Below are 24,049 nucleotides of genomic sequence, written 5' to 3' on the forward strand. Positions count from 1 at the left end.
TCTACAATTGCACTCTGTTCATTTGCTAGTCTTTCCTCCCTTCCTCCTCCACTGGTTTGAAACCAGTGGCCAATTCCATCGGGTTTGAAATCAGAGAAGGGGCTTGAGAATACAGGGTTCCTAAAATCTTCATAAAGCATTGGAATATTACAAGAAAAGGACAAAAATTACTATCCTACTAAGGGAAAGATTGCATCATGAGCTCACTATATCTCTGTTCCTAATGGCCTGGCCAGTCAGTGCTTGCATTTCTTGGAACAAGTTATAGCAGTTAATGTCTTTTGCCCAGCTGTTGTTTCAGGGATATTGGAGGAAGTTGGGAATACTTTATGTGTTTGCTGATGGGAAAGAAAATTTAGAGGAAATAACAAACTGGAGTTGTTGAAGGGCAATGGGTCACTGGGGAGGTGGAGTAGGAGGTGCTGAGGTAGCTGTGATTTCAGTGGAGGGACATAAGATATAAATTCTTAGAAAATACAGTTTTGTTAGTTTCCCCGCTCAAGAAGATCTTTTTACTATTAAATATAATCATTATTATTTTTCACTGTTTTAGTTAAATAGATTTTATAACTGTATTTACACAAACACATTTTCCTATTTAAAAACACTGTTGTATTACTGTAACTGCACGATTTTCCTACTATTTATCTTGTCTGCATGTTTACTTTGAAAGTGAAAAAGTATTTCAGTAGTAGTCCTCACCTTCCTTATCCATGTATAGGACCCCATGTCATATGCCAGCAGAGGCAGAATGTACATTAGAGCAAAAAAGATGACTTCTGCTTTTCTTTTCAGCTGCAGAGAAGGTTCCTGAGCAAGAACATCTTGGACCTTGCTCAACAAAAGCCATCTTTGTGACTCTATTATGGCATTTAAATCTAGAGTAGATAGCATCTAGATACTATGGCTGTATACGATTTGCTAGGAGGGCTCAATCAATGAAAACAAGGCAGGAGAGTGTGCTCTAAAAATTGTCAGCATATTTAAATATATATTTTTGAACTGAGGGGGTTGGGTGTTGGGGCTTTTTTTTGTAGTTTTTTCTTTTGGGGGGAAGGAGGGAAAAGGGAAGAATGTAGATTCTAGAAGGTAAAATCTGACTAGTTAACTAGTGTGGACTTGTGAAATGAGTGATCTTTTGTTCTCAGTCTTGGTACCAGTAGCACCAAATGCTGCTTTACTCAAAATGACAGGTATTGGTAGACAGTGGCCTCACCTTATTTTATAAAGAGAGATCACATATGTACCAGCAGCATTCTTCTATTGGTTTGATGGGAATTCATGGCAACGCAAAATCCTTCCTTAAACTCTTGCTAGGCTCCAATCTTTCACTGTTACAGGAGGATATATTTAATAAACTTTGTATATCATAAAAAGGTCCAGCTTCATGTTCCTATTTTTTGACTCATTATTAAAACCCCCAAACAAAGTAGGAAATGTATTTTTTGGGCATCACCAGCTTTGACACTTTTCTTTTCAGCAATCTTAGCTTTTTAGATGTGAATGCATTTACATTTCTAATACATTTGTACTTTTATCTCTAAAAGAAGTGAATGTTTTTGAAAGTTGACAACAGAACTCTTTCCTCTGCTTTCCCATTTTGTGTGAACTCAATATTTTTTGTGCCAATGAAAGTGAAAGACACTGAAATATCAAACTTCGAAATGAATGCATTAAAATTATTCATTGTATGTCTTTTTCAGAAACATTGCATTAAACAGATTTATGACAGTTGTGACTATTCCAGGGTGAGCTGGGTCTGATTGAACTTTGAGGTCCTTGAGGGTGTTCTCTGGGTACCGAAATCTGGGTTTTGGGTGGGTTTTCTCGTCTGCTTGGTTGGTTTTCTGGTGGTTTGTTTTGTTGTGTTTTATTTTGCCTCTGTGAAGTACCACTTGACAGTCCAACCGTGTGTGCTCTTTTTGCTCTGGGACTTTTGGGAGAAAAGTAGTAAGGCCAGCTATTTCATGCTTGTATGCATGTAATAAATTAATCGGTGTGAATAATGTGTATTCTCTATGCTAGGTTTTTACCCAGAAACTGTTGTAGAACAGTTGTTGAAGCAAGGTGGGCTGGAATTGTTGGAAAAGGCATGATTACAAAACCTACCAGTGTCTGGAAACTGTCTCCTCAACAAAGCAAACAATATTAATCACTTCCAGCACTCTCTAGCAGATGTCACGTAGTGTCTTGCGCTACTGTAGTGAGTGAAGATCATTTACTCGCTTTTAATTCCAAAAGGGTTAGTCTGTAAATTGGGATTTAATCAGTAAATCCAGAACATGATCACCATTATCTGTAGTTATTAGGAGAAAGGGGAAAACCTCCTCTAAGAGGGAACTGTGACCAACAACCTTGCTAGAAATGCAAAATAAACTTTATTTACTCAGAAGTGTATAGCACAAAGGGCAACAGGAAAAAGAAGTGATACTAATTTCGTTGTTGTTGTTCAGTCCGTCCTGCCTGATTACTGTAATTTCTGGATAGTCTGTTGTGAAGCAGAGCATAACAGACTGTGATTTTGTCTTTGTCAGTGTTTCTCTTGGGGGCAGTTGCTGACAGCCCAGTAACTCCTCTCCTTTTTAATCCAGCGTCTTTGAAATTTTACCATATTGTCCTTTAGCTAAGTTGATGATTAGGTGGAGGAAATCTTATCAGCTTTGGTGGAGACAGAACAAAGATAACCCAAAAAGTAATAGTTTTAGAAATGTTTTTGACGGGATCTTTTGTAATTTTGTTGGCTAATGAATATCTTCATTATTGAATTGGTTGGTTGATTAGGCCCGTACATCCTCCATTGATGGAGTGTATCCACTATACAAGGTAACTTCTCAGAGATAAACTGGGACATACTTGATATTTTTAAAAAACATAAGTATTTCATTTGCTGAAGTAATAAAGCTTAGCCTGTATCAAAAATCGTATAATATGTGCCAGTAGCTGACGAGCATAATAATTTACAGGCATGTCCGTAAACAATTTACTGCACAATGAATACTTAGCAATAATTAATTCAGCTGAATTAATACTTGGGTAATTTTGCCTTTGAGGTGTAAATTTAGCTTCACTATTCCATTTTAATACTGAATACATTAAAGTATAAACTTAATAAAAACTCATTTCGTTAAAAAATTAATTACATTGTATATATGCTACCCTGTTTCTCAGTATTCACTGTATATATCTAATAGCTTCAACTAAAATAAGGGTACTACTGCAAAAGTGACCATTGAAAGTTATGTCTGCGAGGAGGAAGAGGGAAATAATTCTTTCCTTTTCTCCGTTAAGAAAGCCCTCTTCCCCCTGAGTAATGTTTTTCCCATTTCAAACATACCTAGAGTGGTCATGTCTGGAGCAGCGATAATTTTTGTATGTGTGGTTTGCTTGTCTGTGCAACCACTAATATGTATCAAGAAAATCAGGGAGGGAAGAGGTGCCTTTGGAATTCAGTGAAGGTCATGTGCTTGACTCCAGTCTACATTTAAAAATGCTAAGCAAAACACTTTCAGTGCCCACAAAGCTTTCCATGATTAGAAAGACAATTTCCATAAATTCCTTGAAAAATGTGAATGTTTTATGAACTATTTTCTACTGATTGATGTGTAAAGCTTAGGGAAATACTGCCACTGTGCTCTTCATGGCTGGTTCTAGGGGATATTACAACAAATAGTCTTTCTTGTGATTAACTTACTCCGGGGTCTGAAAAAACATTACAACAGAATTCATAACGAATTTGTGCATATATAACGTCAGCCAGAGAATACATCCTTCTCTGCTGCTGAATTCATATAAGGTTAGAGACTGCAATGTAAGTGGATTTTAGTGGCTGTAAAATTAGATTCAAATCATCCTACAAAGGTAGAAAGTGTAAAGTATTTCTATAAAATCCAATCTGTCAGTCTCATGACAAAATTTTTTATACCATTTTCTTTTGATTTTTATATAAAACTCTGCTGGATATAAGTAATTGTCTGGTGTGTTGATGGTTGCTTCTAATGACACCTTTGATAGTAACTTCAGCTATAAAAGTGCCTAATTCTTTCAAGGCTTGGTTTTGCAGTAAAAATATAAAACTCTGTAACTGTTTTTCTCAGTGCTGTTCAAAATAGATGTCATTAAAGTAAACTTTCTAGAGGAATCTCAAGGCTCAGTTAAATTACCTTTCAGGTATTAGGTTATACAAACTGTTAGTAATTTCCAAAAGTATTGTAGAATAAATACATAATAAAAAACTATGAAATCCCCTGTTCTTCGATGCATTTCTCTCTCTATCCTTTATATATCCATTTTAGATCTTTACAATGTCAATGAAAGAATGACATGAAGGTTGGGTATTTGTAACAAATGTCTCAAAATGATAAAATTATATACTGTACACCTTTAATGAGGGGCTTTCCTGAATAGGCTAAGTCTTGTTTGGTAATTTATGTGACATTTCCTGAGAATAAATTCCATGCGACTCTAGTAGCCTAATTGCTGAAGGTCCTATACCCTCATCAAGTTTGTATTCTTTAACCACAAGTAAATCTGTGTATTCCATAATCCTTCTAATTTTATCTGTCCTTCCAATTTCAATCCTTTTGGCTTCCACGTTGCCTACCAGAACTTCTGTAACAGGCTTCACTACAGAAAAAGCATTCTTCATAGCAATAATGAATGGTACAAAGGCCTACAGAATGTTAGAGTAACTGTGGTTGTTGGCAGGTTTTTTTTGTGATTACTAGTTGTGAAATTGTTTGATCAAGTAAGGGTATAGTAAGATCTTCGGTCTGATTTGTTTCTTGAGATAGGTTAGTGGTCTTGACAGGTGGCCTAGCTGGGTTACGAATCTGGATTATGTAGCACTCTTAATTATGTAGAACTCCAGATTGCAGCTGAACAGGCAGGAATTATTTGGGCAGTATACTCAGTGCAATGCAAAGATGTTTTATTTCAGTGTTTTAACATGCTGGTGGCAAAATAAAAGTGATTGCAAGAACTAAATGAATTCCTAATAACTCAGGAACTTGCAAGGTATACACTGAAAGGAGGATGAGGGAAAGTAATGCGGGCTTCTTTTGAAACATCTGTCATTCTTGACAGTATTGAAAAAAATCTGGTTATCAGATTGATCAGTGACTGTCACAGACCCAGTTCTGGCCTAGTGTCAAGGAGCATTAACTTTTTATAAGTAGAGCCTGTCAATATTGTTAAACAGACCTGATAAACAATTTTCAAGTGGAAACATTGAACATATTACTGTCTAACTTTGTTATACAAAGAGATAGTGGAATTTAAGTATGTTTGATTAAGTGCTGTACATCTGTTTACCACTTTGGCTTGAAGTGTCAGCTGACACTTTTGAAGTTATGCTTATTTGGTTATTCAACTCTGGAAAAAATGATTTTTTTACTATGACTTTGAAGATGGGCTTTCCATTCCTATTCATCTTAAATAGCTATATTACAGTTCCGCAGAATGAGTTTTCAAATCTCTGACTGATAAATTAGATCAAAATTGTAATATTTTACAAATCTGCTGCATTTATACTTTCTAGCTGTGTGTAAATGACTTGAGGTATAAGACAATGGAGAATACTATCATTTAAAAACTAAATCCTTGGAGTTGGATTGATTTGAGCAAATTTTCTGCAGGGTCACAATGATAACTTTAATAATAATTTACATTTTGGTTTCATTGTGGTATTCTACATTTTCTGAGTGATAGTGAAAGGATGGAACATACGTTGTGTGGGTTTGGGGAAAATTGTGGTTACTGAAAGCCATCATTTCTTCACTGAATTAATTGTAGTGATTGCATGATAAATATTACACCAACTTGATCAGCTTTTCTGTTTCTTAATTGTGTCACACATTGTCTTTCTAACAATACCTAAGCATCTAATTTTGTTATGAATTTGAAGGACTTATAATGGTATGTGGATCCAGGCTTTAATACAGAAATTTTATTGGAAGTTCTATTCCATTTCAGCTTATTGTGTTAGTTCTTTATTAGATTTTTTTTGAAAATGCAAGTAGTACCAAAGTATTTTATTAGTTATCAACACAGTTTTACATTATAAAACAAGAGAATTAACTTTATTTTCTTGTGAGATCTTAAGAAGAAGTAGTGTCAGACAATTTATTTTAATAGTCTATCAAACTCCTTTTTTCCTGTATTTTCTTAATTAGGTCACCTGGTGTATTTTCTAATGGTTATGCCCAGGAAAGTTAGAAAGATGTTCAAGAATGGAAGAACTACCAGTAGGAAAGTTTTTACAAGACAGCATTAATATTGATATGATTGTTTTTTTGGCAATAGAATGCTCACAAAGATTGTAGATGAGAATCAGCAATGTTACATAGTTTCCAGCTGCTTTAAATTGATCAATATTTTAAGAAACTTTAGTTATTCCAGCCTGCTAATAAATTCTGTGTGTGTGTTTGTGTAGATCCATCTATTTCTATGTGTATAAATATCTATTTCTATGTGTATAAATACTGTGTGTATGTGTATATCTATCCAACCCCACCCTTGGTATGATTCCATCCTAAAAGAAGCTTAATTTTTTGGTATTGAATGGGTGTGGAACACAAGATTTCCTTTGTCCTGTGCCATGGTTGTCATGAGCTTGTGAGAACACCTCTCCCCAAAACATTTCCAGTTAATGTACTCTGTGTGCACCAATATTGTTGATATGTACAATATCTTGTACTTACTCTTTTCTTGTGTAGAATCATCCCTAAGTGCTACAGTTTCACTATTTTTATCTTGGCATGCTCATATCTGTTGGGATACCTTTGGGACAAGATTTTTGTCTTTCAAGTTTTCTCTGATTGTTTCTAAATTACATACAGTTCATTGAATGTAAGACTTCTTCCCCTAAATTCCAGTTAATGTATCTGTAATTGTTCATCATTCCCTCCTTGCAAATTAGGACAAATGCTAATGGATTGCCTCTCCCACTAACTGGTGGAAGTAATTCCATGTCTTGACTCCTTTTGGATAGCTTGTAAATCAGAACTTTTTTGTTGATAGAAAAGCCCCTATTTAGGCCCTATTTTCTTATTTCACAATTTATTTGCCTAACAATAATGACCCATAGCAGATTTTGAGAGGCATGTTCAGGTACCTTTGGGAACATGGTTTTGCAGATTATTATAGGATGTAAGATTACATAACGCTACATCTAAGACTAAAATTGTGTCATTCTTACATACAATCCTCATAAATATGCATTCTAATAAGAAATAGTGCCCTCTCTAATATTTATAAGGAAGTTGACTTAAAGCTTAAGATATCAATTCTTTTATTGCCTCACTCCAAGCTTTCCTCTACGCTTACGAAATCTTTGCAAGAAGTTATTCTTATCAAATTCTGAAATTTCTGGACTTTTTCCTATGTGTACTTTTACATTCTTCATCTTTTTCACTTCCTGAGTGTTCTTGGATATATTGTTATTATGTTAGTATACGTGTAATATATCTATAGTTAAGCAGACAGGCATTACACAACATGCCATATTGGAACCTCAAACTTCTGTGAACCCTTCTCATGCTATATTAAATAGGATTCTTGGTATGAATTCTGATATGAACATAAATTGCCTGGTGTGCATGTTTGAGTATGGGCACGCACATTTAGTATCCATTTCCCATCTGAGGTTGATCATTTAGTTAGTCTCAGTAACACAGTTGATGAATCAGGTAGCCATCAGAGCAAGCCAAAGTTCAATGTAAGGAATACATAAAAGGTAACTAGCGAGTGATGTCTGTTACAACCATAGACCTTGTCAAGATGTTGGAGGTAGGAGATAATATTGTTGTGAGCACTGTTTGGAGACTGGAGCTCCTAAGGTGTGAGTGACTTAAATAGCAGAGACAAATAGGGTTGTTTATAAAGATTAATGACTGGGAGTGATTCATTAATGGTAAGATGGTGAGTATTCGTATCAGTAGGAATAGTGAGCAGCATGGAGAATACTAGTGAGTATAATGACTGCAGTAGGAAAGGTGGCAGCAGACTGAGGGCAATCAGTTATGTACAGTTTTTAACATGGATTTATAACGGCCAGAGAAATAATGAAATTACTATTTCTTGGGTGCACTTTAGAACCCTACTCTAATATTCATTATAGTCAGTGTCTGATCCCAAAAGGTTTTAGAATGTGAACATGAATGAAAGAAAAAGACATCAACATTTTTGATAATGGGGGTCACAGCCGTAATAGTGTAAGAATCCTTTCTGCTGGCTGTCTGAGCAACTCCTCTTGCATTTCCAGTCATTTAAGAGAGTCCAGTGTGATGTTACAGGAACAGCCAGTAGTAACTGGCCATTAGTAATTTCCCCTGCGAGTAACTCCCACAAGTTCAGTTTACTGCAGAATCTTCTTGACTTCCAAAAGCAATGGGAATTGTGATACCCAAAAGTTCTTATTGTGATCCTAAGATCATTCCTACTTTCACTCCAGAAAGTACTTGAGCGAAACTTTAGTCTGTCCATTAGTTTTTATTTACACTGGATTCTGGCAGCAGAACACAACAGAGCAAACATCAATTTGTTAAAGTTGTTTCCCTTCAAGCTTAACTATATCTCACTAGAGCTAGAAAATAGGCAGAACAGCTCCAGTATTTTTGCCATTTTGGCCTAATTTCTTAAAAATGCATTTTTATCAAGATCTGTCTCATTGTGGAAACACAATTCAATATATAGCAGTTAAACAGGAGAAGGGTGAGGAAGTAGTGGCAATGACGGCATAAGCCTTCAGTGCGTGTTAGAAGCTGGAGTACATTATGTTAGGATGTTCAGTAAGGGAAAGTCAACAGGGAGAATGATACAAAAGCAATGCGTGTGTGTGGGGGGGTTGCTGCATATTTGAGCTTGTGAATTTGGCAAAATTATGAACGGAACTATGACTTTATCTTTTGGCACAAAGGTTTAGATAGTAACGTAGATTAGTTGATTCAGCATCAAGTTATAGCAATGCTTAAACTGATACAGAAACAGGCGTTCAGATTTAAGGTTGCTCAGTTGAAACTCCAGATCATAAGGGAAGCCTTCAGTAATCAGTTGTTGGGTTTCATACCTGTGTTTGGAAATCTCTTTTTTTATCCTAATTGCTTTACAGCATAAATAGTATTCATGAAACTATGTGTATAACTAGAAAAAATGTTAAGTACAGTACTGCTGATAGATTATTTATTTCTGAATTCTTTGGGTAGTTTGTCATTTCAGATGTGCAAGTTTTTGTATTTTAATTTCCTACTTTGTGTTTTCTGAAAACAGAGATAGAAAGAATTCCAGCTCTTTGGCTTGGCTTGCATAACTTAAAACAGTCTTCTTACAATCTTCCTAACACCTTAAAGAACTAAGGGAAGCTGTTTGTGTCCTTGCTGGGGAGGATGGGAGGAGGGTAGTGTGCACTGTAGTTTACCTGGCAGTCCCAGTTCTCTGATCATTTAGACTTGGGGCATTTTGAAGCATACCATGGCTGTCTTTCTACCCTCGAAGGGAAAACTGCATGAAATGGCAATGTGCACTCAGATTTCACCTTGGCATGCAGCTGTGAAGCCGTACGTAGGATGTACATATGGGAGAGGACAATAGGATACACCTTCTTATGAGAACTTTAGGAAGAGTTTGGGAAATGTGATTGCAGAAGGCAGACTGATAGGAAAAAAGCTATTTAGAATTTTAAAATTCTGGGATTGAGCTGTGTAGCACATTAGAAGCATGTATATTTATGGAGTAGTGTGATTATAACTGAATTAGTAGAAACTTTGTTAAACCAAAGCATTAGCAGGAAGAATCATAGAATACCAGGTTGGAAGGGACCTCAACGATCATCTGGTCCAATCTTTCTTGGCAAAAGCATGGTCGAGAGAAGATGGCCCAGCACTCTGTCCAGCTGAATCTTAAAAGTGTCCAATGTTGGGGAATCCACCACTTCCCTGGGGAGATTATTCCAATGGCTGATTTGTTCTCGTTGTGAACAGTTGTCCTCTCGTGTCCAGTCGGAATCTCCCCCTAAGTAACTTGTACCCATTACCCCTCATCTTTTCTATGTGACTCCTTGTAAAAAGGGAGTCTCCATCTTCTTTGGAGACACCCTTTAAACACTGGAACATGGTGATAAGGTCTCCCCTAAGCCTTCTTTTCTCAAGGCTGAACAAACCCAGTTCTCTCAGCCTTTCCTCATATGGCAGGCTTCCCGGTCCTTTGATCATCTTTGTGGCCCTTCTCTGGACCCTCCTTCACCTGTCCACATCTTTTTTGCATAGCGGGGACCAAAACTGAACACAGCATTCCAGGTGTAGCCTGACAAGCACTGAGTGGGATAATGACTTCTTTATCTCTGCTGGTGATGCCCTTGCTGATGCAACCCAGCCAGTTGATGCAACCAGCTTGCTGCAGCAGCACACTGTTCACTGATATTGAGCTTCTTGTCCACCAGGACCCCCAGGTTCCTTTCCACAGAAGACTAAATTTTAGACACAAGGGGGGAAAAGAACACTATCAGGTGGAAAAAGAGTATTTTTTTTTTTAAGTCCAGCTACTGTTAAGATATGGTGTGGACAGTGGAAAACCCATGGAAAGAAAGAAGGAGAATTAGAGGTGCATAAAGAGCAAAATCAATTGACAAATTTTAGCAACATTTCAAGTAGCATTAAATGATTTCCAGAGCTCAAGAGGTGAAAAGATTAAATAGATCAAATGAATGAATGACAAATTATGAAGAGAGAGCTCATGCACAGAGATAAGGAGTTAACTAGAGCTATCTCAAGGTAACAAGTCTACCTCTGTCTTTACAAAAGGATTCCATTCTCTATAAATTACTGATGAACTCATCTACTACCAAGGGAGCAGTGGAGATGCACAACAATTTACAGTGAAAAACTGAATGATTTTTCGTGGGAAAATACTATGCATTTAGAAAGCTAGCATCTGTAAACTAGCTTCTGATGTCTGGCACCTAACTTCTAGAGTTTTCATGAAAATGGGAGAATTTACAACAGCCATGTTAAATGCTTACTGTAGTCAAGCATAATTTTTGAATTTTTCAAAATATGTACTTCAGTTATTTTAAAGTAGTCAGAAGAGAAATCAGAAATCTGCAGATCTATCATTCCAGCATGATTTCTGCAGAATGTATGTAAAGATGAATCTTTGCTTTCATTAAGGATTAGAGTGGTGATGGAAGAAAAAAAGACCTTAAAAGTAAACTGAGCTTTTAAATTAATATAAACAGTATCATTTTTATACCTGTCATATATGCATGTAATAATAAAAATTTGCACAAAAGCTCATGCGTATGATTCTAGATTGTTAAAAGCAAGGTTATTCCTAGCCCTGGGAAGTCTTTTGAACAACGATAAAGAGATTCAGAGGATTTATATGGTTAAATTCATACTGTGAAAGAACAACCCCTTCAGTGCCTTAGGAAACTCATAAATAGGAATAAAAGAGGTGACAAAGTTCTGAGCTGCTGGTTGCTTTCTTTTAGACACTTCTTGCCTTGAAATCCACAGTTTTAGACAGCCATCTGGGTTCTCTGTCTAACTGGAGGAAGTAGGCACCCAGCAACAGAACTCTAAAAGAGCCAGCAAAAGGAATGGAGAATCATATAACCAGGCCAGTAGTAAAATAGTAAGACATATTTTCTCTATGGATGTTTAGTTATTTTCTTCAATCTGAGCAGACTGGGGCCAAGGGGTTTGTTCCAAGATCTACGGGTCTGGCCAGTGCCCTAAACTCCTAGTTATTTGGTCAAAAAGTGTTAGAATAAGTGCCTTTCTGGTCTTATAGATGGGATCAGCATGAATCAGACTTCAGATATCCATGGAAAATTGCCTAATTTGTGAACACTGATGGAGTTCAGTCATAAAGTATGCATGGCAAGGCTATCCACTGTCAAGGAAAAAACATTTCGGGCTCTATCCAGGAGTGAAAATATTAGCTTCCTTTACAGGGGTAGGTTACAGCTCAGTGGAGAAAATAAGCGTATACTTTTCAGAAGTAGGTGCCCAATTTTTTATTTGTTTTTAAATCTAGCCAAATTTGAGAACTGTTAGTTTCTGGTGGTTCTGACCAGTAAGAAATTCATAAGGTGGGGTGACAAGCAGATATGATTACCTGTCCATTGCCCGTCTCTCATCCCATCCCTATTAAACAAAAAACTGACAAAAGGAAGAAGAACCCTCCTCAAGAAACAGTGTAGCACACTATGTATATATATTTATACATATATGTGTGTGTGTATAATTCATGCAAGGAGAAAATGGACTTACTCGATAAACGCTTAGTAGAAATATAATACTAGACGGGACCAGAAGGATCAGCAGGTCTCCACCCCCCAGAATTACAGGCAGTCATGTAGTAAATATCTAGTTTAGATAGACTCACAGAACTTTTAATCCACATGACTCCTATGCCATGAAAGACAAAATCTTTCTTAGCTCTACAACAAAATATGGGACCCGCAAAAATAGATGACAACTGTAACGTGTTTCTGGAAAAGTGTGGGAAAGTTTGAGATCACCAGTGTCTTTGAGCACTGAAACAGCAGTGCATTTGTTATGTAAACATCCCAGATGATCCTAGGAAGTGAGCCATGTCCAACACTAAGAAAAGAACAAAGCAAAAAACCGAGCAATCTTACCAATCTGATGCAGGGGAGGGAAGGGAGAATTCCTTCTTGTCTCTTGATATGGGCACCTGAATTCAAACGCTGAAACAGTGCCCATGTATGTACTATCATTACTTCATTGCTTATCATCAACTTTCTCCTGTTTGGTTATACAGTCAGGTCCTTAAGGTTAACAACATCATTTTAAAATCATGTAGCTTCTGTTAATTCACTACTCTATTTGGAAAGGTATCCAAAACTTCTCTTAAATGATGGAAAATCATCAAACTTCCAGTCCATATTTATTCATCAGCAATCCATATCTGTTTCATGTTTATAGTCAACTATACCAGTAGTGTTCCTTTTACTTTGACATTTTTTGGTAGAAACTAGTCTGATATGTCCAGTCTTTGACAGAAGCTGTATTACCCTACTGCATTTTATCCAATTTAAATTAATCACATTTATCCTACTTTTGCATCTGCTCCATGTTACTTTTTCGTTAAAAAATGTCATTTTAATTAATCTTACTTCTATCCCTAATCATTTGCTGTTACTTCTGTTATCCTATCCTTATTTTTTAGGTACTTAGCCTTTACTTTCGTCTATATTACTAACTTCATTGTAAACTGAGATGAAGTAGTCCATAAATGTAGGATCATGCCTAATTTATTGTTTATCTTGTGTGAAGTTCCATCGAATTAATTGACCTCAATAAAACATATTGCTGCTTCTCTCTTTTGAGTGAGGTGCATTCCACTCATTCCCAACAGAAGTGAAACTTCCCTATCCTCAGTGTGTAGCAGCCCCTCTTTTCCTATGCTTTCTGTTTGTTATTAATAGTTAGATTTTTTTTTTTTCAATTTTTTTTCCAACAAAGCTTTCCATCATTCTCTTTTTGGCCTGTTTTTTTCTTGACAATTAGTCTCTTCTCCTGTTCTTTTTGGTTGTTGGACTTCTAATACCCAGCTTGAAATGCAGATTTATTGGGGAAGAGGAAGATTGTTGCCTTATGTTTTTTTTCCTCTGTTACTTGGAACAGAAATTCCAGATTGTACTAGCACTCGAACAAAGGATTATATTAACATAAGTACCCCAGAGAGGACGAATGTTATCGGCAATGATTGGCTGTAATAGAAGACAAGATGGTCTTAGAATTGTTTTTTTCTACAGAAAATATGAATAAAACTTATTTACTTAAAAAAAAAAAGGCAACTTTGGAGAGGAAGAAAATGATCCGTGCATCTAATGCTTTTACTGTTGCAAAAGACATCTTCATAGAATCCAAGTCTCCGCTTAGATGCTTCACAGGCTAGCTGTAGTCATTAATGAAATGAATAAACAAACTGGAAAAAAAAAAAATACAAGCCTTTCTGACTTGACTTGTGATTGCACTCAAAATTCACCTAAACAACACAGAGACAATTTTATTATTTAATGTAATAAGAAATTACAGCATTGTCCTGGTTTTGGCAGGGATAGAGTTAATTTCCTTCCTAGTAGCTGGTACAGTGCTGTGGTTTGGATCTAGGATGAGAACAAAGTTGATAACGCACCGATGTTTTAGTTGTTGCTAGGTAGTGCTTACACTAGCCAAGGACTTTTTAGTTTTCCATGCTCTACTGACCGAGAAGGCTGGAGGTGCACAAGAAGCTGGGAGGGGGCACAGCCAGGACAGCTGACCCAAACTGGCCCAAGGGACATTCCATACCATGTGACGTCATGCTCAGTACATAAACTGGGGGAAAGCTGGCCGGGGGGGGCCGCTGCTCGGGGACTGGCTGGGCATCGGTCAGCAGGTGGTGAGCAATTGCACTGTGCATCACTTGCTTTCTGTATTATTATTATTATCATATTATTATTATTATCATCATTTTATTTCAATTATTAAACTGTTTTTTATCTCAACCCACGAGTTTTTCTCACTTCTACTCTTCCAATTCTCTCCCCCATCCCACCGGGTGGGGGGGAGTGAGCGAGTGGCTGTGTGGTGCTCAGTTGCCGACAGGTTAAACCACGACAAGCATGCTATAGTACTACATGATATCCTGAAAATATTTTTTAAAAGGACTCCATGCCTCAGTGGAAAGTCATCACCTGTAGTCAGATGTCCGCTGCAGAAATTGCAGTGTCAATTTGAAATACCATTACTCGGCAGTAGTTTGCTCCACCCAGTGGCAGAGGTAACAGAAGAGAGGGTGTGAGCAGGGCCATTCACGCAGTCCACCTGCCGGCTTTCTGCACAACCAGTGACTTAAGCAGATAATCATCAGCTGTGGTTGGTAATGCCTCAGACTTGAATGTCTCTTCCATGAGCAGCTGATCATAGAGTCTGTCTTTAGCAAACTTATAAAAGCGACAAAGAAATGAGATGCAATTAAAAAATACTCTCAGCCTATATTCCTGCAATCAGCTTTATAGTTTACAAAATCTAAAATTCAGCATATCAAAACTGTATTGGTCTTTTCATTGTTCAAATAGTTACTGTGTATGCCATCACATACGTGTCATTTACAAAATACGACATATCAAAAAGCATGGTTTAATATCACTTGAGGTATAGCAATTGATGTTAAAACAACACTTCGGATTTTGCTTTGTTCTATCTAGTTAGATGGATCACTGCTGTTAAACCTCATTGTTACACTTCGAAAGAAAACGCATGTAAAATATTAAGGGCCTGACTGTGCAACTACACGTATGTATGTAGTTCATGGTCTAAGCGAGATACTTTTACTCACGTTGAGCAATGACTTCAAAATTTGTGCTTGATATGATCTGTATGTGCCAGCACTACTCTTACAGTATGTATTCTTTTCATGTGCATAAAAGTTAGGACTTACCACTAGTACACTTTACACCATACTCTACTTTTCAAAGCAAGTAGAATGGATATTGTGTCTGTAGCGTTCTTGCAACAGTAACTTGCTTTTGATGATTTTTCCTCTTTGTGAATTCTCTTTGCCAGGTATCTTCAGATCTTTCAATGGTGGGTGGTGCACCCGTTATTACTGTAGAACCAGGTGACACAGTCGCTTATACTTTGAGTGTATCTCCGTGGAGACGAGGAATCTTTCAAGGTACAATGTAGAACCCGAATATATAAAACCCCTATAAATTAGCAGATTAAATCTGTTTACATTTAATGCTTACATTTCTGTTCAACATAACCTTTCTTCTGGAAGTAAGGCTATAATTACTGGTGATACTGGGTTTTAAGCTGGCTCATATTTTTATTTGTAAAGGTATATTACTGCTAAAAATGTGATCCGGTCATTAAAAAATGCCAGCATATGTGCAACTTCATGCATTTAATTGGTCCCATGAAAATTGACTCAATAGGAGTTAATGATTTTGAATTATCACCAAGTTCTTGGGTCTAAATTTAATTTTCCAAAACCTGTTGAATAGCTGTAGTTATTTTAGCACTACTAGAATCAAAGATTTAAAGGCAGAGACCAGAATTTGATTCTTTCCCTTGATTAAAGTTCAGTTTGTTGACCACAAGGCAAGAGTGCATACATAGAATGTAGTGAACCTGATTCCTTCTTTGAGATGTGTAGAGGCTAGGGATATCTAAAATTAATTGCAAATAGTTTGCGTCAGTCCATGTTTATACTGGTATTCTTATGATACAATAGGAAGACTCTTGCTTGTTTTAACTAACATCAGCGTGTCATATTTAATGTTTTGTCCTGAAAAGAATTTTTTAAACTTTTTTTTTAACAATCAGATGTCATAATTTTAAAATGCTTAGTAATAATTATACAATTCCGTGGTGCTCATTCTTCACCTCAGAACCTGAAAAGCATGATTGTGAGAGTAAGGCTGTACAATCAGTCTTTTTCTTCCTTGTAGAGTAGCTATTGTAGTAACTCTCAGCAGAGCAAAGTACGAGAGTGTGTTTGGGAGTGAATTACGGGAACAGAAGAGACTGTCTTAAAGTTACTGAATAGTGCTCAGGAAACCTAGATTTTAACAACTTCTTAAACAAAAGGATTCCTGATATTGGATAAATCTCTTAATGCCAAATGCCTAGTGTATAGTTTTCCTTTTGTGGGTTCTTAACTCCAAACACTTGATTCTGCTGCCTTGTTAGACAATTGAGATTAATGACAGCTGTTTTTTCAACATTAAAAAGCTATTAAGTCTTGTCCCTGAGGATGCCAAACTAGTTTTCTCTTTTGGCCATTTCGGTTTTAGTATCTGATGTGTAAAATGTAAGTAATAATGCCATCTCAAGTCACAGGTGATTTGTGAAAAGAAATTAATACTTGTAACAAGGCTTGGCCTAGTGCCACAGGAAGACTGCAGTGCCTTCTTGCTAAATCTGTAGCCCTGAGACAAATTTCACTTTCTCTGAATAGGAGTCAGATTTCAATGAAATTTGCGACTATCAAAAATGTTCACCAGGAAATACTGAGGATGAACTATATTTTAACTTACGCCTTTTTTCTCAGGCTTTAAAGATTTAGGAATATTATCTTCTGGCATAGAAAATCCCCAATTCTTTTATATGTACTGAAAGTTTCAGTAGAAGAGGTTCCAAGGGATCTATCATACAGCAAATTAATACCAGGTGGTAAAAGCCATGCCTTCAAAGGGACAGAGATGGCGTGATCAGATTGACCTCTCCTGTGTTCTGTCATTCCCCTAACTTCTATTACAATGGTTTCCATTATGTTTGGAAGTATTATACGTTCACTGAGTGAGAAAAAGAGAGAACAGTCAGTCTCTCTAACCCGACAGAAAAGTTATTGCTTCAAAGGCTGGGAAGCCACGAATGCTCTTTTTTCAGAAAACAGTTAATTTATTTTATGCTTTAAAATAACTTGATAGAAGGCTGAAGTTATCCTTTGAAAAGAGACAGGGCTCAGCTCTCTACCATCCACCCCCTGGCTCAGCGCTTGCTTTAATCACTACCTTAGGAAATCATGTTCATTCTTCCTCTGGAGCAGGGACAGTTCCGGTTATGTCACAGAAATTTGTGCACGCTCTCTGATCGTTCAGCTGCTGTAGGAGGGAGAGAGGAGGAGGGAAGAAAGGCCACTGTCACAGGTTTGAAAGGCAGCTACTGATTTTGCTGTCTGATGTTAGGTGTGATATAAACCTAAGTACCAGGTGTTCTATCTAAGGTAACATCAGTTAGGACGTGCTTACTTTGTGGCTTCAAGGAGAATGGAAGTCAGTCTGCTTCATACCGTGCAAGGCTGGGAAGTCATATTTGTTCCCCAAAGCAGAATTTTCAGCTCCTGGGAAACTTTATTGTCAAAGCTGAGATATATACGAATTTTTGGCACTTTTAGGATTTTTCAGCAGCCAGCCTGAAGCTTGAGGATCACGGATTAGATGTAGGTGATTCAAGTGGGAATTAATTAGGACTCAGGAATCTTAGTCCTTTCTAGGTTCAAGATACTACAGGTAAAGGACAATTTAAACACCCAAAAAGAAAGGTACTCTTCATTCAGTTTGGTGAATTTGTTTAGAGGGGAATAAATAATCCATGGGGCAAATAGGTTGAATGATTGATAATAAAAAGCAATGCTCAAAAGCTATCCACAGAGTGAGTAAGTTTTAGCCTATGGGGAAAAAAGAACAACTATTTAGATATCTAGTTGAAGACTCTGTCATAGTGCTGATGGATGATTTCAAGTTTAGAACTCCCTAACTTGCAAGGATAAAACTTTGTAACCTTGGTATTCTAGTGCTGTTTTTGTCATATTAAAAGAAATTCTTTTAAAAGGACTTTTACCATACAAATTGTTGTGCTGAGCAAATGGTCTGCATTTTTCCTTTACATTCAAAGTCTTTTTTGTTGCAAAATTATATGGCTGCAAAATTACACTTCTTTTGCTTTCCTTCTGGCTATTTATGATTGCGAAGCTAAAAATGGGCCCAGTTCTTTTCAAAAGTCCTTCTGGAAGCATTCCAATAGAGGGCTAATATTATATGCTTAGGCTGGTTTGTAGCTGTATGACAGCTTTAACATAGAAATAATAGCTAATAAACATCTCACAGAAGGTTCTGGCACCAGATAAAATTCTTCAGCAATCTGTTTTCTAATAGAGCAATTTCCTTTAGGTTTGATAAAGCATCTTCTACATACTACTTTATCTTTTATGAAACTCTTATTCCTGCTTTCTGCAGAATAGACCAGAATTTTTCCAGAATAGACCGAAGCTCATAATGCTTGAATATTTCTTGCGCAAAAAATACACACCTGTTACAGTCAGTGTCCTTTTATCCACAAAAATTTACTAGCTTTTGGATAGGAACTTTCTAATTTTACGAATCACCTTTCATTTATTTTTTAAGTATATCTGTACTTAGTAGGCAGCACTTTTCCATGCTACTTGAGTTTTTGAAGCTTACATTGAGGAAAAAGGGCAGTATATTACAGGCCATGACCTGTCAGATGGAGCTGTAGGACAATTTTAATGAGATGGTGAAGACCATGCCAATACATTCTGGCCTGTAAATGAGTTGATTAAACTTGTTTGTTTACCAGTATTTCCCTTCAACTCTTGTGTGACATCTGATTTAAAAAAAAAAATACTGGCCATTTCTTTGTTTAGAGGAATTCTGTAAATTGATCTGCTGAGCACTCTAATTTCAATGGAGTAATAAAATCACATGCGGGAGGAAGACCATCTCTGTACCTTCTCATAGCCATTGCCCTATTTCCAGCAACTGTCGGTACCTTTGCTTTAAGCGCTTCCTTTTCAGCTGAGACATCCTAACATGTTGAGACTAATTCATCTGTAATAAAGACAAAGTTAGAAGGATCTTCTGGTTGCTTGATTACCGTGAATGGCTCTGGCATACCTCCACTGCTGGATCACTGGAGTTCACTGAGGAAGGGCTGCTCTCTTTGTACATGCCACTGCCTGGCAAGACGATCCTCAGCATACCCTTTCTATCTGTCCTCGTGCAGTTGGAGTTGCATACACCTGTGCCCTTTCATATCATGGTTTCATTGTCACATTAAGAACAGACAGTGAGAATTATAAATAAAACAGTTCACCTCTTCATTAAATGCCAGAAAACCATGTATGAATGGTAGTTGACAGCAGGATTTGCCGCTTGCTTATTTCTCCTATGTATGAGTCTTAAAGCTTATTCTGCTTCCTTTTCACTGGTGCAGGGAGCAATTTATTTAGTCCCAGTGCACCAACAAGTAGTAGGATTTACAGAAACTCTTTAGAATTTACATAGATCATCATAGAGGTTTTCCTAGGCAAAATAGAGATTATAAATTTTTGTTGTAACCTATGGTAAAGATCTTTTTTTTGTCAGTAGAAAAATTGCCAGAAGAAAAATTGGCCAAAGCTATAGCTTACAGAAATTACACTCATCTTTTTAATTTATCTTATCTCTTCTGTGGAACTTTTCTGAGGCAGCAACTATACATTGATTTCACTGGCCAGAAAAGATCAGAAAAAAATAAAAAACCCTCCTCCTCCTCCCAAGACCTATGCTTGTTAAGATCACGTTGGTATATTTAAACCACAAGCCAAACATTTCTATATCTTCTCAGATTTGTGTGATGAATTCCGTGGCCACATAGCCTTCTGTTCTTGTTTCCACTTAAAATATTGGGATATTGTGGGCTTTTATCATCTCTCTGCACCGGAACTAATCATGTACAATACACATCTTTCAAACAGTCCATTCGAATTGCACAGAAAGGAAAAAGTTGAGTATTTCTTGGTTTCTTAATTGGATTCGGGGATGTGGTATTGTAGTGTATAGCCAATGAGTCAGTCTAACATGTAGTGTTGCAATTACAATTTTATTGGGAAATAAAACAGCCTGCCTCCTTTTAGAGGGATTCATCTTCTCTAAAGCAATATAAAACAAGGCTTTGGTATTAATATGTGCACTGAAGCTGTATAAAATGTTTAAACACTGGATAGTAAAGCTAGAAAATTTACGACGACATTTTGACCGAGAAACCTTTTAAAGCAATGTTGTATCAGCAAAAAGAAAACCTCCACAATTTATGTCATTTTTAATTATTCATTTTCAGTATAATTCTAGGAATATTTGTATTGTTGCTTTGGTGAGTTTAGTATTTTTTCTTATGAAATGTGTACATGCCAAAGGACAGCTGAGAAGAGGAGTGGTATTTTCTAAAATACTTAATGGTGACGTAATTCTGTGGGCAACTGAATCAGTGAGAATTGTATCTCTGTCATGTACGTGACGTGTTTGTTTTTGAATTTATGCTTTAAAAATTGTCAGCCATGATATTTTGACAAGTTACATCATTGTATAATGTATGTCAGACCTGAAAGTCGGAACTGAACAAATAGATGCAAGAACAAAACCCAAACACTGGAGACTGTTATTCATGAACAAATTATAATTTATCAGTTGCTTTGCAGCATCAGTAAGGTAATATAACATATTGCTGCCTTTGCTGAAGACAGTGTAACCAACAGTGGGTTCTGTAGGATGACAGTGCGTTCGCAGCCGAAAGGCTAAAACTTCCTTTATCAAAGCCCTTACGTAACATAGGAGCCAAGCTCAGCAGAACCTTATGAAAAAATGAAAGTGTGCTTATTTGTTATTTTAAATCTGTCATTTTTGATGCAGCGTTTCTGCACCTTTCAAATGTGTGTTTTATTACTTCATAGAGTGCTAAGGACTTTTTATTACTCTTCATTGTAAAAAAATCTTTTTCCCATCCTGCAAAACACCTTTTGACTGGAATTTTTTTGTAGCCCGTAATTTGAATAAATTCATATATTTATGTACCATTAGCTATCTTAATCTCCAATAGTGGTCATTGGATTGCACCATTCACTCCTGAACCAGGAGAGCGTTCTGCTTAGGGCAGTATTATACTTCCTAGGAAAACATTCCGCCTTAAATTAAAGAAACAAGTCATGCAGAGCATACTACGTAGTAAGTATCCTCACTGATAAGGATTCTGCATTCTATATTTGACTTGAAATTAATACACTTTTTTTTGTTATTTGCAGTTCTTGCCAGCAACAATTTTCTTTTTTCTCCCCTAATAAATAATAAAAAATTTAAATAGCTTTGAGCCAGTACTAGCACTTTGGTGCCCATGAAAATTATGAAAGACAATTTATGAATATTTTAAGATTAAGCAGATAAAGTGAGTTTAAAAATGTATGCCATCTGTAGTAAAACTGATTATTTTTTATTGAAATACTTTGACAGATTTAATTGAGTGCCTTGCAGAGACCTGAATACATTACATCAATCCAGTCACCTTTATTGATCAAGATTTTAACCTCATTGTTATTAATTCTGTTTGTTTGAGATCTGTTTTCCATAAAGAAAGAAAATTGAGTATCAGCAATTGTAGTGCAATTCTTCACTGATTTTTTGATTGTGTGATTGCCGGATTATCAGCACAGTGGTTTAGCAATTCAAGTAGTTTTTAGTTACCATAGTTCTCCTGTTAGCTCTTGAAATATTTTTGAGCATTAGCAATTTACAGTTCTGGAACTTTTCAAGCGTTCCAAGATTTCCTGCAAATAAAAATTAATTATTCAGAGTTCTTCAGCCCATTATTTTGAAGCTTTTGAGAGCATGTTTTGTGCAGAGCCAAAAAAGTCAGTTTGTTTTACCATAGCCCTACTTACTGATGAAATAAAAATTTTTCAACTGTCAACACTCACGTTCTGTCCCTCTTTCTCTCACGCACACATATGCACAATACAATATTCTGAAATACCATTGGTAAAGAAAACCCTCCATTGTCACTGGAAGCAAGGACTATAACGAAAATAAATTTTAAAATGAAGTGAAACAAAAAATTCTCTACTGTAAGGATGCTTTAGAATTTATGAATTTAGTGCTTTTCAGCATTTACTGAAGTATTTTTAATCAAATTTAAAGCTGTAATTTTGCATTTTTTTTCTCATTTGCTTATAATTGTTGACATCTCTCAAGTATATTGATAGTAAGGATGGTATTTAAAATTAGTGAAGACTTTCTCTTGCACTTTACTTCTTTCTTATATTGTGCTGCATTAAACCAAAATTATACGAGGATTATGTATTGAGACACAACATTAAGATTAATTGGTCAGTATTTATCCTAAGATCCATTAGCTATTAGTGCCATCAAATATGTCCTCTTACATCAATATTTATATACCTTGAGCATTTTCTTCAGACTTTATTCCCCTGAGCTTTCCATAATGGTTTTATTTTTTTATTGTACTTACACATCTACCTTGCCTTTGAAGATTTTTTAAAAAAATATTTGATCATTTCCTGAAATTGCAATCACTCTCCTGCTTATCTGGACACAATTTCTGGCTTCTGTACAGTGGTTAATTTTAGCAATTTGTAAAAATTTTCCATTTAAAATGGTTTTTGTTTTGTTTTTAATTATTTCTATTTTATTATATTTATATTTTTATAATTTTTCTTCACAGAGGGAAGAAAATCTGGGATTCTAATTTTTTTTAATTTAAAATGATATAGTTCCTTTCTCTGGATTTAAGTACACACCTGTTTCCATTTTTTTGGTTTTGTTTTGAACTTTGGTGGTTTATACCTGTGCTACCCAGTTGCTGTGTCTCAGAGACAAAAGAGAGTGGCAATGTGAAGATGATAAACTTTGCTTCCCTGTAACGATTCAATGTAATCCTTAGCAGAAATAATTTGTCAGTGTTTGTCATCTTGAAATGGCCAACTGATCATAGAATCATAGAGCAGTTTGGGTTGGAAGGGACCTCTAAAGGTCATCTAGTCCAACCCCGCTGCCGTGGGCAGGGACATCTTCAACTAGATCAGGTTGCTCAGAGCCCCGTCCAACCTGACCTGGAATGTTTCCAGGGATGGGGCATCCACCACCTCTCTGGGCAACCTGTGCCAGTGTTCCACCACCCTCAGCGTAAAAAATTTCTTCCTTATATCTAGCCTAAATCTACCTTCTTTTAGTTTAAAAACATTACCCCTTGTCCTGTCGCAACAGGCCCTGCTAAAAAGTCTGTCCCCATCTTTCTTATAAGCCCCCTTTAAGTATTGAAAGGCCGCAATTGAAAGGTCTGAAGTATTGAAAGGTCTCCCCAGAGCCTTCCCTTCTCCAGGCTGAACAACCCCAACTCTCTCAGCCTTTCTTCAGAGGAGAGGTGTCCCATCCCTCTCATCATTTTTGTGGCCCTCCTCTGGACCCGCTCCAACAGGTCCATGTCTTTCCTGTGCTGAGGGCTCCAGAGCTGGACGCAGTACTCCAGGTGGGGTCTCACCAGAGCAGAGTAGAGGGGCAGAATCACCTCCCTCGACCTGCTGGCCACGCTTCTTCTGATGCAGCCCAAGATACAGTTGGCCTTCTGGGCTGCGAGCGCCCATTGCTGGCTCACGTCCAGCTTTCCATCCACCAGTACCCCCAAGTTCTTCTCGGCAGGGCTGCTCTCAATCCCTTCATCCCCCAGCCTGTATTGATACTGGGGGTTGC

General features: G+C 36.8%; 1 protein-coding gene across 1 annotated transcript in view; it reads left to right on the forward strand.

Annotated features, from left to right (window-relative positions):
* The window catches only part of CFAP47 (cilia and flagella associated protein 47), a 371,213-nt gene that overhangs the window by 188,563 nt on the left and 158,601 nt on the right, over positions 1 to 24,049 (forward strand). Inside the window, exon 49 of the mRNA XM_076355671.1 lies at positions 15,573 to 15,684. Within this exon, the coding sequence (XP_076211786.1) occupies positions 15,573 to 15,684 (112 nt within the window). The remainder of the gene's footprint in view (positions 1 to 15,572; positions 15,685 to 24,049) is intronic.

The sequence above is a fragment of the Aptenodytes patagonicus genome, chromosome 1 (genome assembly GCF_965638725.1).
Source record: "Aptenodytes patagonicus chromosome 1, bAptPat1.pri.cur, whole genome shotgun sequence".
Classification (NCBI taxonomy): Eukaryota; Metazoa; Chordata; class Aves; order Sphenisciformes; family Spheniscidae; genus Aptenodytes; species Aptenodytes patagonicus.